Below are 18,077 nucleotides of genomic sequence, written 5' to 3'. Positions count from 1 at the left end.
CAAAACGTCTAAAAAAGCTATAGTGTCCACTTGACAGGAATGAGAAAAAGATAAAAACTCCACTGTATTATTAATATATTTCAAAAACTCTTGTAACTTGTCTACTGTATCATTCCACAAGATAAAAATACCATCCAAAAATCGTCTGTATAAACACCAACTGTTCACATAGTCACTATTGAATATAAAATATTTTCCCATTCTGTCATTACAAAATTTGCAAACAAAGGAGCTTATGCTGCTCCCATGGCCACCCCTATGGTTTGTTTAAAATACTGTCCTTCAAAATATAAAAAAAATATTTTTTAATACTATTTCCATCAGGGTGACCATGGTTTTCACACTATCAGAAGTCACTCCCCTACATTTAAAAAGTTGTTGTTCAAACCATAACAGTCCAATATTATGAGGAATGACTGAATATAAATTGTTCACATCTATCATAGTGACCAAGATGGAGTTAGGACGAAAACGTACATTATTCAGTAAGTTTAAAAAGTGCCAGGAGTCTTTACAAATTTGTCTCAATTTTGAAGAAGATTGGTAATTTCCCCTAATATGTTTCAATATGGCCCACACATAAATTTGGGTTTAGGGTTATAGACCATATTAAACTGGACCCCCAAGTCGAATAATGGATGAACACTTAAACCTTAAGGAGCTGAAATAGAAAATTAAATTAAATGCCACAGCTCTACCGGGTTTAAATGAAAGTTATTAGTTAGCTCCTGTCTTAAGATTGAAACATTATGAATTATAAGTAGTAGTATAGATTAATTATGAAGGGATTTTTTTCTGGATTTTAAAAGGTTAATTGAATTAAGGACATGTGACTGGAAGAAAGTTTTACATTGGTAGATGAGTATATGTTACTGGAAGAAAATTTTACATTGGTAGATGAGTATATGTTACTGGAAGAAATTTTTACATTGTTAGATGAGTATATAAATAGGGTTGGATTTAATTCATCAGTTCTAATGAAGTTCTAATTTGAGAATGAAAGTACTTAACTGTGATCATTTTCAATAAAGATTTTACGTTTATTATTTTGGCGGTCTTAAGTGGTGTTTTCTGGTTTGACTGTATTGGATATTTTTAGTTTGTAGTGTTTGGTTACCAGTCGCTACCTCATTTTGTCTGTATGGTACACATCATCAGTAAACATGTTAATACCATGTACTTACCCTTCCAATGATATAATCAGTGTATAGTGCTGTCAATCATTTTTTTGTTTGTATTGTGGCATCATCCTTGGAGAAGGAAGAATGCTGCTTTAGGCTAGGCTTATTCCTGCAAAGGCTTCCATTTGCCCTGTTACATGATAAGACTTGAAAATTTCAGGAATAACTTAGAAAATTATTCTTGATGGCAGTAAAGAATAGCTTATTAATTACTTGTCCTCTTTGTGGCCGTGTGGGTTTCCTCCGGGTGCTCAGGTTTCCTCCTACATTCGAAAGACATGCAGTAGGTGGACTGGACACTGTAAATTGGCCGTATGTGCAAGTCCGAGTGCAAACGAGTGGTACAGATGAACTACCATGGCAGCACTAGTGACCTGGCAGTGTAAACCGTGGCTTGAGATCATTGCTGAAGTGACACCTCAACTCCACGTGTGCAAAAAATGGGAAAAAGGGGTTAAAGACGTATGGAGTTAGGTCTGTTAACTAGGGTAGAGCGCTGGTCTACTGAGGACCTATTTCAAACTCAGTCCAGGTATGAAAAACACAATATATTAATAGTGCTGAGACAGAGCATTTTCAAAAGATAATTAAAAATGGAGGTTTGCAAACATGATGAAATATAACATGAAATTTATAAAGTATAGGTACTGAAACAAACAACTTGTTTACATAAGCAGCAGTGAAGTACAGAGGTAGTGCTAGAGAAGCGAGAAGGATAAATGATGTCAGTTAAAAGGAGACAGGCAAGTATGAAGAGGTCAAGAGAGTCACAGAGAGCATACTGATGGTTTGAGATGTGTATGATTATGCAAAGATAAGAGAGAGAGTGGAAATATGTGAATGAAATAAACTTAATGTCCTAAGGAGTTTAGAACTGAGAGGTGCTGAATTATGAGGCTGTCTCTAGGCGTAGGAGCAATGGGTGGCAAAGATGGAGAAGGAAACTGTAGGAAATGTTTGAACAAAAATTATCTATTAAGGGTGGACATTTTTTCTCCCAAGACTACACTTAGTTGAACTGTGCAGTTGTTATGAATAAGGCAAAGTAGGATGAAAAGGGAACACAAGTATAATTAACAAGCAGGACACAACCTGGACGTGGTACTTTTTTTTTTTTTTTTTTTTTTTTAACTTTGTCACATTGCAAGTAGGACAATTTAGATGAAGTGAATTTTTCAGAGTTTGTCACCTTACCTTCCAAGTATCTATGTAATCAACATCAGAGGACTCCACTGCTTCAGACTGGTCTTTGTGTAGCTGAAAAAAAAGAAAATGTATTTTGAGATACAATTTGACACTGTCTCTCATTTATGAACTAAGGTCACCCAACTGACACCGTCACTCATTTATGAACTAAGGTCACCTTTGACCAAGATGGAAGAAATAGCAATATATCAACGTGAAGAAAAAAACATACACACAGACACACAAAATGTACCATACCCGTGCAATGAACAAACTGGACATGAAATATAAGCTCAGGCTATGTCAGTCATCTTCCATTACTTATGTAATAATGGACTATAAAACAGCTACATGTCCATCTTTTCCTGTTGTGTTATACAAAGCATTAATATAAAAGATCTTGTAGTTCACAGTGCAATGCTGACAAACAGTAGGAGATATCTGTTTTGCCTTGAAGTAGCTACTCGCATTATATGAAAAGCACACATCTGGCTAAGGGCATTGTTTTATTTGTTGCTCATCTGGTTATACTGAGCCAAGGGCTATTTTAACAGGGAGATGTGTATGAAAAAGTATGGTTAGAAATATGTAACATTAATACTCTGCATAGACACATAATGCATAGCTAGGCTTACCCATGTAATAAGGCCCTTCCTGTGGGCCAGGATAAACTGGCCAACTATGGATCAAATTATACGGCAAGACTGTGATGGCTGTTAGCCAGGTTCTGGAATATTATTCTGCAGTTGTAGGAAAACCGATTACTTCCTAGTCAGCATACTATGTGGCTATTCATTTAGATTCTCAGTATGAAACGAAACTTTATATCCAGTTAATTTGTGTAAATAAATATATGCTGAGGAAGTGGAATTCAGTTCTAGTGTGGCTTAGGGATACTCCGTATCATGGAAGACTTGAGGAGTGAAATCATAAGTTTGAGCAGGAAGAGTGCAGATAACAGTTGGGCCAGTAGTTAGTAAAGTGCAACATGAGAGAGAGAGGACAGAAGAGTGGGCGTAGTGAAAGAAAATCAAGGGAGATGAGTATTACAAAAAACAAGGACCACTACTTCCACAAAGAGATCCTGTAGTAAAAGAAATGAACAATAAACCACTATAAATGACAGAAACGTTTTGTGGGGACTTGACTCCATTAAATAAAAAAAAGTTATTAAAATCAGGCTATAAAATACAATCAGTGCTGAATAAAGGGGCAAAACTTCTGTTTGTACTTCATTATTAAGGTAGCAGGATATTTGAATTATAAACCATTCTTATACTACAGAGAGTGTACTTCTATAGACGTTTGTTTCTTCTTCAGTGAAACTGGTGCCAAATCATGGAAGAATCTAACTTTGTAACCTTTGAGCAGAAACTGACAAGCTTCGTTGGTAGCAGCCATAATATGTTCCATAGCTTTAAAGCCCAGAACCTTAAAGGTTACTGGGCACGGCAGAGAATAAGAAAACCCTGGTGGATGCAGGGACTTGTGCACTTGCTCAGTATGTAGTGGTTTAGACATGTCTAGTTGCAGTTCTCTGGGCACACTATCCTCTATGAAATCACATATCTTCAAGTTCCCATACTCACTCACTGATTGTAGGTTATTGTGCCAGCATCTATGCTCCAAATCCTCACGTTTGGGTTTGAACTATTTAATATAATTACTCTGAATGATTAAGGCTGATTCCGGAAAAGTGTTGTGAACCATATGTCTTTCAAGTTGTTGTTCGAAGTTTTCTCTCTTAATAGTAGCAATATTTTCCAGCAGTTGAGTAGCCAAGGCAGTGAGGTTATCGATTTCCACCATTAGGTCCAGTTCACGATAGGGAAGCCATTGGTCAATAAACCAGAAAAGAGAAAGTAGAAATTCTGTGAATTATCACACTGCTTAGTGAAACTAATGTAACAAAGGCACATACAGGCTCTTTAACACAACTACATTTAATACACTTTTCTACATAATCATTATGGACAGCAGAAAAACAGAATGATGTTTTGATGAAGCATTCACAAAGCCCATATTATGCCACAAAGCACTTACTCCTCGACCTGACCAATGTGATCTGGGGTGGGGTGGGGGTGGGGGGCAGTAGAAACAATAGTGAAGTCTTGTTACATGACTGCAAGGGTTGTAAAGTACCCTCTACTATGGAGCTCTGGAGTATCTCCTGGTAGCTTGAACAGTTTAGGCAGATGGGCTTTTGTTGTAGTCATCCATGTGTCTCTTCTGACCTCTTAACAAACCATATGCTACTGCTTGTAAAGGGTAGTTTATTTACATCTTGTTCGGACAGTGTAGTATTGACTGTATCAAAGGGCACAGAGTAGACCACCATTTGCACAGGGGACTGGGAGAGGTAGTGCTCATCACCTTTACAGAACACCCAATTTCTGCTAAACTCTTTTAAAAAAATAAATGTCAGGGTCACCTCATGGACAGATGAGAAAAGGCACTGGTCCAGCTAAGGCCAAACATGGTCATCATTGTGTACCATCTTGGTGCATTTGCTAAAAGAAAAAAGTATTTTGTAGATGCAGACTTCCCAGTCATGTGAACCAGACAGTGCATCTTTGTTCTAGATTCAGTAGGGTCATGTAATACACGCATATTTCTAAGGAGTGATATAATAATGAGGGTGTGGTCTGGATTATGGCAGGGATCAGTTGTAATAGCCCTCTGTGTACTGAATAAAAAGAAGTTATGTACTCACCATAACGTTCCATCTGAGTAGGTGGCTTCATTTGTCTGCAACCTGTGGGTTTTGGATCCGATATCGGATCCAAGCCGGCAACTTGTTTCATAGCTAATGGATCTGAGTTCCTAGCTCCTCCCCTCACCCATAATCCCCTGCCAACCCTCCATGACCTCAGATCAAGTTTGCCCCTCTATAGATACCCAAAAGGGGTATTCCAATAAACAACCTACATAGATCCATTCTGAAGGCCAGGAGGAAGGAGGGGGGGGGAATGGTTGCAGACCAATGAAGCCACCTACTCAGATGGAACGTTATGGTGAGTACATAACTTCTTAATCTGAAGTAGGGACTTCATTTGTCAGCAACCTGTGGGACAGAGTCCCCAGCTACCTGAATCTTGGGTGGCCATCATGGAAGGATATTGCGGAGCACCGCAGAGCCAAAGGATGCTCTCCCTCTAGAAATTACGTCCAGTTTGTAGTGGTTAATAAAGGTATGAGATGAGGCCCAAGTGGCTGCCGAACAAATATCATCCAACGGAACTCTTGATTTGAAGGCAGCAGAAGTAGAGATGGAACGAGTGGAATGTGCGCAAACTCCTCCAGGTGCGAGTCTCCCAGAAGCTTGGTACGCTAAAAGAATACATTGGGAAATCCAGCGTGACAAGGTGATTTTTGAGACTGCTTTCCTCAAATTGAATTTGGCAAAGGAAATGAACAGCTGGTCGGATTGCCTGTGACCAGCAGTCCTATGAGTATAAAAACGTAGCTGCCTATGAACATCTAATGAGTGCAGCTTGTACTCTCCTTTATTCTGATATTTAGGAAAGAAGACCTGTAGATTTATGGATTGATTTATATTGGTTTCTGATGCTATTTTGGGAAGGAAGGAGGGATTGGTCCTGAGGTACACTCTGTCCGGATGAAAAATCAAGTAAGGAGGCTTCACAGAAAGGGCTTGAAGTTCCGAAACTCTTTTCGCTGAAGTAATGGCTACAAGGAATGCTGTTTTCTAGGACAAGTATTTGAGATCCACTGAAGCAGCAGGCTCAAATGGGGGAGCAGTTAGGGCTTGAAGAACTAGTGAAAGATCCCAAGGGGGTACGGCTTCTTTGATAGGGGGCCTGAGCAGAAAAGTACCCTTGAGAAAGGTTTTACACAATTTGGCCGACATCAAGGGCCCTGTGTCATGTCCCACATAGTAATGGGAGATGGCCGCCAATTGTACTTTGACGGTTGAGCAACTAGCGCCTTCCTGAAAGAGTCCGATTAGGAAGTTTAGTATGGATGGAAGAGGGGCCGTAAAGGGATCTAGATTATGATGCTCCGCCCAGACGGAAAAACGTTTCCATTTACTGCGGTACACTTTCCTGGTGGAGGGTTTATGCGCTGCCACGAGGATGGCTTTGACTGGTGAAGAGATACCGGGAGTCCTAACTATGAGTGGAACTGGAGCAACCAAGCTGTCAGCTTCAGACTGTCCAGATTTGGGGTCGACAAGCCCGACAGATGGGAGATTAGATCCGGACTGGGATCCAGAATCCAGGGAGGATTCACTAGGTGAGACCACAGGTAAGGGAAACAAGTTTGCTGAGGCCAGAATGGGGCAATGAGGATCATCCTACTCCCCAACCGCGAGGCTTTCTGTAAGAGCTGTAGCATCAGGGGTAGAGGAGGATAAGCATAAAGTAGTCCGGGCGGCCAAGCATGCACCAGAGCGTCTCTTGGAGTTTCCCCTGGAGGGGGAATCAGAGCAAAGAAATTATCGCATATTGTGTTTGAGGGAGAGGCAAAGAGATCGCAGCAGGGTTACCCCCATATTGCGAATATCTGCTTCGCTACTAGTGGGTTGAGAGACCACTCGTAACGGGAAAGAATGGTGCGGCTGAGTTTGTCCGCTAGGATGTTGGCCCGCCCCGGGATGTGCGTTGCAATCAGAAAGCGGTTGGTGGAAATCGCCCATTCCCACACTCTCATGGCTTCGCAGCATAGAGGGTAGGACCTGGTTCCCCCTTGTTTGTTGATGTACCAGACAACAGACATGTTGTCCGACTGAATTGCAATAGTTCCTACGGGGAGGAGATTCTGAAGTGCTTGCAACGTGTACAGCACCGCTCTCATCTCCAGAACGTTGATATGCACGGAGGTCTCTGTATCGTTCCACGTGCCTTGGACTGTCCTGCCTGAATAATGCCCCCCCCACCCGAGGCGGGAGGCGTCCTTGGTCACTGTGGCGAGAGGGGGAGGAGTGCAGAAGGGTCGGCCCGTATGGAGATCCGGAGCATGAAGCCACCATAACAGGGCCCTCCTGCAAGCCTTGCTGATAGCGATGGGGTGATGGAGAGGAAAAGACTGAAAGGACCATTGCACTAGAAGGGTCCACTGCAGTACCCTCATGTTCAGGCGGGCACATGGAAGGAGAGTTATCGCTGCCGCCATGGAGCCCAGCACCCTCAGGACCAATTCCGCCAGTGGGGCTTCTGACTGGAGGATGGCCCGCACATGAAGTTGCAAATTCTGTAGTCGTTCCGAAGTCAGGAAGGCTCGTAGATCTCTGGTGTCTATTCTGGCTCCTATAAATTCTATGACTTGTGTCGGAGCAAAGGAAGATTTGTCCACATTGATCGTGATGCCTAATTGGGGGGCTAGGCGGAGAAAGTAATCTCTGGCTGAGCAAAGTAGATGCCTTGTTGGGGCGGTCAGGAGCCAGTTGTCCAGGTACGGGAAGACCTGCATTCCCTGGAGTCTCAGGTGGGCCGCTATCACTGCTAACACCTTGGTGAACACCCTGGGGGCTGTGGTGAGGCCAAAGGGAAGGACCCTGAACTGGTAGTGACTGGCTCCCAGCCAGAAGTGGAGAAACCTCCTGGATCGTCTGTCCATTAGAATGTGGTAGTACGCATCCTTGAGGTCTATAGAGCACATCCAATCGTTCTCCCGTAGGAGGGGGAGAATAGATTGAAGAGTGACCATTCGGAATTTTTCCTTGGTTACTGACAGGTTCAAATGGGAAAGGTCTAGAATTGGTCTCAAGTCCCCTGTCTTTTTTGGCACCAGAAAGAACCTGGAGTAGAACCCTAATCTGAGCTGGTCTTGGGGGACTGGCTGGATGGCTCTTTTTCCTAGCAGCTGCTGGATTTCTGTGGCTGCAGCCTCCCTCTGATCGGGTGGTACATCGGGGAGGTTCCTGATTTTGGGGACATGAAGCATTGGAATTTTGTACCCTCTGGATATAATTTGAAGCACCCAGCGGTCTGACGTGATGGACTCCCATGCCGCTAGGTGCTCCGAGAAGCGCCCCCCCGACTGCCTCCAGAGTGTAGCAGCCGGGCAACCCTTCAGGGCTGCTGCGTGGGCCGGTCAGAGAAGGATTTTCTGGACCCAAAGTTCCTCGGAGCCCCTCTGCCCCTGGGGCGGCATCCTCCCTGTCCTCCTCTGCCACGGAAGGACTGGTTGTCAGGAGCGGGTTGGGAATGTTGCGATTTCCGGAACCACATCTTCTTCTGACCCTTTTGGTTCTTCAAAAAGGACTGCTGGGGAGCAGAGAAGCGGACTCCGATGGCAGACAACGTCTTCCCATCCTTCTCACTCTGGACTAGCGTCTCGCAAACCGTTTTGCCAAACAGGGCAGAACCATCGAAAGGGGCGTTAGCATAGGACGCTTTAAAGGGCTCCGCAAAGTCACAATGCCGGAGCCAGGCCTGACGTCTCATGACTAGACCCGCTCCACTAGCTCTAGCGGCTCCCTCGGTGGCGTGGGACAATAGCCGCATAGAGGTATTCGAGATGGATCTCAGTGGCCATTCGGGTGGAGTACAACTGTTTGTCCTCCGCTGACATGGACTCAGGGGGGGGAGGCAGCATATTCTTTGATAAGATCCCGCTGCATCCTGATGACGTGTGCCATATAGTTCAGGGACCTTACCGAAAAGGACCCCTGCTCCAGTGCGACCGGTCTGCGGGGGGGCTCAGTATCCTGTATGGGCATTTAGGGACTGTCTCCACGGTGTCCGGGTCCTTCCACTCCCTGGTGGTAATAAGGTCCACCAGGGGGTCGGCTGAAGGGGACACCCAAGAGGTAGACGGGCCTGCTTCGAATGCCTCCAGAAACACGGACTCGTCGGAGGAAGCCTTGGGGGCAGACCACCCACCTCTGATCCTAAGCATTTCCATGATGTCTCCAAAGGAGACATCCTCAGGGGGTGATCTTGGGGAGCCTTCCCCTTCATCCAAGTCCGTGTCCTCGGTTAAGGACTCAGGGGAGTCCACGTGCCTCCTCTTACACTTGTGCTTGTGAGGCACTTCCTCGGGGGGGCTGTCCGAGGAGGTCTCGCCAGCAACATCCTGTTCCAATGGAACAACCTGGGACATCGAAGCAGGCTGTCCCTGTGGCCAGGTGACGGAAGCCTGGCCCAGCAGAGAGGGAGTGCAGGGTGGAGCCGAGAAAAGGGCCGGTGGTTCGGATGCTCTCGACAGAGCCCTCTCCACTACATCGAAGGCCAAGGGGGTACCGCTCTCTCCCTGGGCTCCGAGAGCTGACTCCCACTCGGATCCGATGAAGGGATCGGAGCCGGCGCCGAGAATGTCGGATCCGAAGGACCAGTGTGCTCCGACCTGGGCGGAGCCGAAGGCACACTGAATCCCTCAGATCTGAAGCTCGGCCCACGGCTCCGAGAGGTCGGATCCGACAGACTCGAGGGCAGGGTCGGATCTGAAGTACCAAGTACTGTCGACGCCGACCCACCGCCGGCTCCGACGCTGCTCGGCTCCGAACGCTCTGAACCCGGGAAGCGGGTCGGAGAAGGAGCAAACTGGAGCAAAAAAGGGTGTTGAGCTCCCCCCCAAAGGGGGGGGGAGAGGCAAGAGCACTCCCATCTGCAGCTGGGCCTGGATGAACCTTCGCATCATCCAGTCCAAGTCTGCATCTGACATACTGTAAGTCGATCTCGATGAGGCCACCAAGGCAGGCCTGGAATGCCGCCTCGATGACCTCGATGGAGATCGGGCCTCCTCCTCTTCGGGTCCTGGGGAGAAACAAGGAGATAGGAGCAGAGGAGGAGGAGACCTAGAAGCTGTGGAGGGAGAAGCCCGCTTAGCCGGCGGGGCCGAAGCAGAGGCTTCGGCCCGCCGCTTGTGGTGCTTCTCCCTCCGTTTCTCCCTCCTGGCCTCCCTGTCCTCCGGTGCTTTAGCGGGAGTTTGAGTCCCGGCCGAAGGAAGGGGGGCAGGAGTGGCTATCACCACAGGCTGTGATAGTGCCACGGGAGGAGCGGGGGCCGAAGCTGAGTCCGGGGGCAAAAGTCCCGCCAGGACCAGCTTCGACCTCCGCTCTTTCAGTGCCCTGGGGTTGAATGCTGCACAAATGGCACAGCCTGAGGAGAGGTGTTCAACCCCAAGGCACTGAATGCACCGAGTGTGGCCATCAGCCGGGGAGAGCTTATGGACACACTCGGTACATTTTGAAAAAATGGCTTTTGGGGCCTCTGCCATACTGAGGGAAGAAAAGTACTACACAAGCACACAGGCCCCAAAACACTAACACACACACACTCACTAACGACCAGCGAGGGGAGGGAAAAAACTATGTAAAAGGTACAAATAATAAAGGGAACCTAACACTTACACACTGTTTTAATTTTAAAGACAGAAAGGAAGGTAGAAAATACACTTATCTGAATAAGTCGCTAAGAGCTCTGAAAAATCCAGCTACTCACAAGCACAGCAAACTAGATCTGAGGTCATGGAGGGTTGGCATGGGATTATGGGTGAGGGGAGGAACTAGGAGCTCGGATCCATTAGCTATGAAACAAGTTGCTGGCTCGGATCCGATATCGGATCCAAGACCCACAGGTTGCTGACAAATGAAGTCCCTACTTCAGATCATCTGTTTTGCCAGAGTGGTCCCAAAGATTGCTTACTTAAGTTGTTCAAGTACTGATGGCTGAGTGGCATCCACTAGGACAGGAGAGACATCTGAAATGTGTTGCAGCATCCCAGCCTGTGATAACTGGATAGTCAAAAATACTGCTCAAATGTTTTGACAGTCAACCTTTCATTAACAAGTTTGAACCTCATTGACCCGCATAGACTTTTCCTGGCTGAGAAGGACACTCTGGCCTGTATCCCTTGGAAGTCCAAATGACAATACTGTTACTGTATCACTCACAATACTGTCTTCTGGGCCCAGGCATATAACAAAGGGTCTATGTGTCTTTTATACTGCAGTAGACTTTGGTTCACTACAGGTATGTATGCCAGAAATACTTCATTTAATTTTATATTAATGAAGGTAATGACACGTCAGAGTTTGCTGTGTGTCCCCAATGTAACACATGTGCAATTTCAGAAAACTGAATACATGTTAAATTAAATATAATACTAAACTGAAACTAAATAGCATTTAGATAAAAATTCTACTCATACAGCATATATTAAAAAATAATCATACAATTCGGCATTATGCAGTGTAATTATAGCTTACAAATTACAGCAAAAGAAAGGCTGCCTACCTTAGTACCCATTGGTGAATGCATGAAGTAGAGATCTAGGTAGCTCAGGTTCAGATTTGTCAATGTCTTCATAAAAGCTGGTTTAACTTCTTCTTGCTCATGGAAATGATTCCACAGCTAGAAAAATAAATAAATGGAAATGTGTATGGCTGCAAAAATGCTTCAAAGTATTTATATCTATTGTTACAAGAGCAGGCAAAAAATATGATTTTAGTGTATTGCATTACACTGGGGAGGATAAGAAGGCTGTTAAGGTGGACTTTAAATTCTTCACCGCATGGGATCAGACTGACTTACCCAACAATATATAGTTTTTTTCTCACCCATATTTATAATCTTCCCAAAACTGAATACTACAAAGAAGTCATCCCCATGGCGAGTCTTGCAGCAATCCTCTCAGTAGGAGGTATAATGCATGCATTTAGTTTAAAAACACTCATTTCTTACTTTTCTGATAGGTGAGCAGTATCTTTGTTTTAACAACTTAAGAACAAAAACAAATGCAGATAATGATCTAATTATATTACTAAATGCTCACCGAGTGTGGAGGAACACATGGTGTTGATTAAAGATTTATATTTTATAAATAAAAAAAAAAAAAAAAAAAAAAAAAATATATATATATATATATATATATATATATATATATATATATATATATAGCATATATAATAAATCTTGCCTATAAATCTAAAGCTAAGATTATATTAATTCAAGAAACACATATGACAAAAGAACAATGGTCACAATCTACAGGGAAACAGTGGATTAAGTTGATAATAGCTTTGTGTAAAGAAACAAATAGCGCCGGGGTATCTATTATAGTCCAGAATTCTTTCCAGGACAATATAATACATTACGACACTGACTCAGAAGGTAGATGGTGCTATCTAGTATGCAAAACACCCCATACTACTAAACCTATTTTGATTCTAAATATATATTCACCTTGTAGTAAACAACAAGACTTTTTCATGTATTTATATAAAGTACAATTCCCATTTTGTAATCACTATTTAATTCTAGGACCAATGCATACCAGACTCCATGAGAAGATAGAACAAACTGAAGTAAACCTTACAATTCTCAAGCAACTACTACTCTTATCAGAATTTAAAAAAATGATTTTGCACTATTTGACCCTTATAACCACCAGAATTCATCATTCAACGGATACATTTAAATACTTTTCACAATGCCACAAATCATGGTCTAGGATTGATTTTTTTCTTAATCTCGGACTTCTTTTTAAATTGTGGTTATAAATGTCAGATTGATACTAGATTTTTTCTGACCATTCCAAAATTATGCTTCAAATAATCTAGTCGCAAAGAAAGAATATGAAATATAGAGGGTACAATTGGTCTCTGAACCGTAACCTACGCTTAAAAAAAGATATAGAGGAAGAAATAAAAACTACTCTAGATGAACTATTGAAAAAAATACTCCTATCTCAACTTCCCATAGATATTGAGTGGGCGGCTGCTAAAGCCATAGTAAGAGGTCTCCTAGTTAACAAAGCAACTCATTACAAAAAACTTTATAAAGAGAAGGAAAGTTCAATTAAAATAAATATTTCCAAAATGGAATCAGAATTGCAATTAGATTACCAAAAAGAAACTGAACATCAGTTACTTAACCTTCAGAAAGAGCTTTACATGCTTACTGTGAATCGGTTAACTTTCCATGAATCTAAAATATTAGCTAACTATGCAACAGAGGCACAAATCCCATCTAGATTCCTGGCTCGCCTAATTAATCTCAAAAAATACTCGCCTACCATCTCTGAAATAACCCACAATAATCGATCTTACAGCTCGAATGAAGAGATCCTTAATCTCTTTGAAAACTTATATATGAATCTATATAGAGAGCAAGACTCCTCTGTGACTGAACTTGAGCTAACTCGTATCCTACAACAATTAAAATTCCCAAAGTTAAACCAAAAACAACAAAAAACCCTCGTCTCCCATCTTTCAACAAGAAATCAACAAAGTAATTAACCTAAAATCCAATAGTCCCGATGGTTTTACAGCAGAATTTTACAAAGTCTTCTGTCTAAGAATCTCTAAAGTTCTACTGCTCCTTTCCAACTACTTTATATATAATAAAATTACAGACACATTTTAATTCATCAAAAACTATTCTCAAAGAAAATGCTAATACCACAGAACCTAAGAGATATAGAGCTATTTCCCTAATAAATTTAGATGCTAAAATACTCACTACTATAATGGCAAACAGAGTAAAAAGTTTAATATCGGATATTACCTCTTTGGAACAATCAGGCTTCATCCCTCTTAGACAAATGTGTGGCAATACACTTACACTGGAAACACTAATCAACTATTCTCAACAATACAATTATCCAATATTTGCATTGGTAGTAGATTCCTATAAGGTCTTTGATAGAATGATCTCGATACTACCCCATTTTAAATTTCCCTCAAGTTTTATCCAATTTATTAAGCTAATATACGATAAAGCCTATACCTCTCTCTATACAAATAGATGCACCTTAAAAAGAATCCCCATCAAAAATGGAACTCGTCAAGGATGTCCGTTATCTCCTTACCTTTTTAATCTGTACATGCAATCCTTATTTCTCCTCATCAAGCATAATACTTTTCATCGCCCCCCCCATCGATTTTAAGTGCTAAAATAATTTTATCAGCATTTGCAGATGATCTGAATTTATATTTCACCCAACCTAGCTCTGACATACCGAAATTATTGAAGTCAATTGAAAACTTCTCTCACATTTTTAACCCTGACAAATCTACTATTTTCCCATTAAATACATCAAATCTCTTATCCTTATACCCTTGCCCAACGGAAATCAAAATAAAACAATCAGTAAAATACTTAGGGGTTTCATTCTATCAAGACAACAATGGATTCTATAAAAATAATATTCTCCACCTATGGAATAACATAAAATAAGACTGCGATAGATGGGAAAAACTTGAATTACCATTTTTGTCCAAAGTCGCCATTGTTAAAATGAATATTCTGCCAATGTTTTTATATATTTTTACAGCTTCTCAGGTAATTTTACATAATTAATTCTTTAGAAAATTACATTCTACTCTAGCTAAATTTATCTGGTTGTCTAAATCAGTTAGTATTTCTTATTATAAATTAATGTGGCCTAAAGAAAATGGGGGTATTAACCTTCCAGATTTTGGGCTTTATTTTGACATCATCATCAATATGAAAATTGCAGACTATGATATGAAGGCCAACTCCTGGTCCCCTACTTGGCTAGAAATTCACCATAAGTCTATAAGGTCATTTAAGATTAATCCTAAAGCTATTGATTTCCTCAATAAAAGGTCCCTAAAAACTATAAATTCCTTACTCCAATAAAATTTTATGTAACTAGAATACAGAGATTCTTTGAATCACTGAATCTGTGTGAGGCATTCACTTCTCTGCAGCCAATTCACCTTAACCCAAATTTAAAACTAAATAATATAATGCTGAACTTAAATAAGTTCCCCTTGTTAAGAGATAAAGAAGTGAGTGACTTCCTCTGCGAAACTGTTCTATCGCAGAGATGAAATCTACTCTAAAACTTCCTAAGAGATACAATATTATTTTAAGGCAGATAAAGGAAATGTGTTTTTATATAACAGTAACTTGGTTGAGAATGATATAGAGGTCTGCAAGTCCCTTTTGAAACTCTTGCTTTTGAAGAAGAAAATTATTACAAACACATATAATCTGATCGTATCGATCGAGTATCAGAATAACGTACTATTCTCAAACTAATGGTCTAAGGTAAACCCAGCAATCACTATTAACTAGATAAAGCAATCTATACAATTGACAGCTAGGCTAATCCCCCTCAAAAAACGGTCATATACACATCTCATGATACTCAATAATGCTTATTTTACATCCACTATCTCAAACAAATTCAATCCTTCAATTTCACCCCTTTGTCCCTATTGTGAGTCGCAAAAAAGCTGATCTCCTACATATACTCTGGAGCTGCAAATGTGTCTACAACCTTTGGAATTTACTTAAAGTTCAGTTACAAAGAATAGGATATGAAAAATCAACCCTCTCCTGGAAATTTACTATGTTACATATTCCTCCCTCTGACTTGACTAAAACGGATTTAAGTACCTTGATTACACTTTTCATGTTAATTAAACTATATATTTCTGCAAATTGGGTAGATAAATTACTGGTCACATGGGAGGGGTTCAAACAAATGGCAATCAAGCATCTTACAGCACAAACTTGTAATCATTAATAAGAAAAGATACATTATGTTGAGATCTGGAATGAACTATTCAAATTTATCTTGCAATAATTAAGTAGTCCTAGGGCATCTGTTTAAAATACTTTTATATGCTCCTTACTTTCACTTTGCCTTTCTAACTGTTTTTCCTACTATTCTTAACTCAAAGGTCAAAGGGTAGAATTTAACATCAGTCATAAAGGTGCATTGAACTTGACACTTATTTTGCTTTAACCACCAACTTTCTTCCTCCTTCCTATTTCCACTTATATCATTGATATGTAATTTAGACTGCATCCATGTTTTTAAGGTAAATGGCATTTTTGTAAATATCTGTAATATAGTTATTCAGGGTTTAATTTATTATTTCAAAACTCGACGCTGTTTGTTTCTGAATTTGTTTGCACATGGGTTTATATTTTATACCTACTATTTTCTCAGAATTTGAGTTTGTTAAAGATGCTAAACGTTTTTGTAGAAAGTTCAACATACAGGCTTACTTTTCTATTAAATTTGAAACTGTGTGTGATGAGGGGTTTCATTTTTTATATCTAATTTTCAAACACCATATCATAAGACAGTATCTGTTTTTGGAAATTTGTTTTTGAAAGAGCTATATAATTCAACATTATACAAAAAGGCAAGGCCAATCCTACTGCAGGGGCGCAAATAGGTTTAAAATCTTTACAGAATACTGATCTAGTCATTTTACAGATATAAAGGGGAGTAGTACTGTCATATGGGATATGGTTACTTATCACACAGGGCCTGTGAATCAACCATCTGATGGACATTACTAAAGACAATGTTTTTAGTTCCCATTTCATGGTTTAAGAAGGATATCAACAATTTTCTTGACCATGCTTTAGAAGAAGGGATTATTTTTGCTAGATTGAAGATAGAACTTATAGTGAAGGTCCATTGAAGACAATATTTTTATATTTTGCCTAAAATTCTCAAAAATGTTACTAAACCAATGGGAGACTAGTTGTTGCAGGTAATGGTTCACTTACTGAATAACTACCTGTCTTCCCTTCCTACCTTCTATTTTAAACCAATGTTATCATGGGTTAAGTGTAGATTGCATGATACCACTCAGTTTCTTAACTTGATTGAAGATGTTCAGACAGAAAAAAATCTTGGAATGTGTGCACCTTAGACATTAGATCCTTGTACACATATATCCCAAATGGGGAGGGGGGTTCAGAATGCCCTGGAGTACTGCCTACAAAAATCAGCCATACTCTGCAGGATTCAATTCCTTCCTTTTAATTTTTGCTGAACAGGTTTCTTTTATAATCACACCAGTTTTTGGCAAATAAAAGGTACTGTGATGGAGGTATCTTTTGCCTCCATCTATGAAGAATTATTTATGATCTATAGAGGAACAAATGATCTACAATGATAGACATAACCTATTCCTCTGTTGCTGGGCATGTAGAGAAGGTACCCGGATGACTGCTGGTTAATTTGGAGGTCAAATACATCCGAACTTAGTGAGTTTGTTACCTACCTTAGTGAAAATAAATGGAGTTTGTAGTTCACTGCATACTTCATAAGAAAAAAATCCCTTCCTTGAAATCTGGGTATTTAAAACATGGATAGGACTTTGGGTACTAGACTAGAGAGAAAAACTCACACTAAAAATTCACTCCTAGGAGCAACCAGCAGTTATCCACACCACATGATGCATAGTATTTCCAAAATCACAATTTATTAGAACCTAGCCATTTAAGGATCTAGTTAACAGGTTTGTTGTCAGGGGTTATGGCCTGGAGTAATCAGTACAGCCCTGAGTGAAGTAGATACTATCAACGCAAAATCTCTTCTAATCTATAAAGACTAAAACAATTTGGCCAGTGAAGTACACCATAAATGAGTTAGGATTTATATTTATGGATCAAATGCCAAACTATTTTGAGATGTTTGAATAAATATTGGTATGTTTTAAAGCAAGATTTTTTGGCAACATTATCCATGAACAATGTAATATGGTGTACAGGAAAGCAAAAATAATCTTACAATTTCTTTCTAGTTACAAAAGGTTATACAAACCCATTAACCTAAATTTATGATGTATAGGAGGTGTTACTGGATGCAAACCATGCAGCTGTTTTTCTTTATATAAGTATGTACTTGAAAACAATGAGTTAAACTTCAGCCAACACTGAGTGTACAGCATCAGATGTTTGCTTAACTGTATAACAGAAAGCATTATATATGTAGTGCAATGCTCATGCGCAGCATTTTATGTTG

General features: G+C 40.9%; 1 protein-coding gene across 1 annotated transcript in view; it reads right to left on the bottom strand.

The window, feature by feature from the left end:
• LOC122811345 (aldo-keto reductase family 1 member B1-like) overlaps window positions 1-18,077 on the bottom strand; it is a 154,011-nt gene that overhangs the window by 81,029 nt on the left and 54,905 nt on the right. The window contains exons 3-4 of the mRNA XM_044083124.1: window positions 11,570-11,686; window positions 2,376-2,438 (exon numbers count right to left, since the gene is read on the bottom strand). Of these exons, the coding sequence (XP_043939059.1) occupies window positions 2,376-2,438; window positions 11,570-11,686 (180 nt within the window). The remainder of the gene's footprint in view (window positions 1-2,375; window positions 2,439-11,569; window positions 11,687-18,077) is intronic.

This window comes from Protopterus annectens, chromosome 9.part0, assembly GCF_019279795.1.
Source record: "Protopterus annectens isolate FY-2018-M chromosome 9.part0, PAN1.0, whole genome shotgun sequence".
NCBI classification, from domain to species: domain Eukaryota; kingdom Metazoa; phylum Chordata; order Ceratodontiformes; family Protopteridae; genus Protopterus; species Protopterus annectens.
Note: the sequence above shows the minus strand (reverse complement) of the source record. Positions and strands in the feature narration are given on the sequence as shown.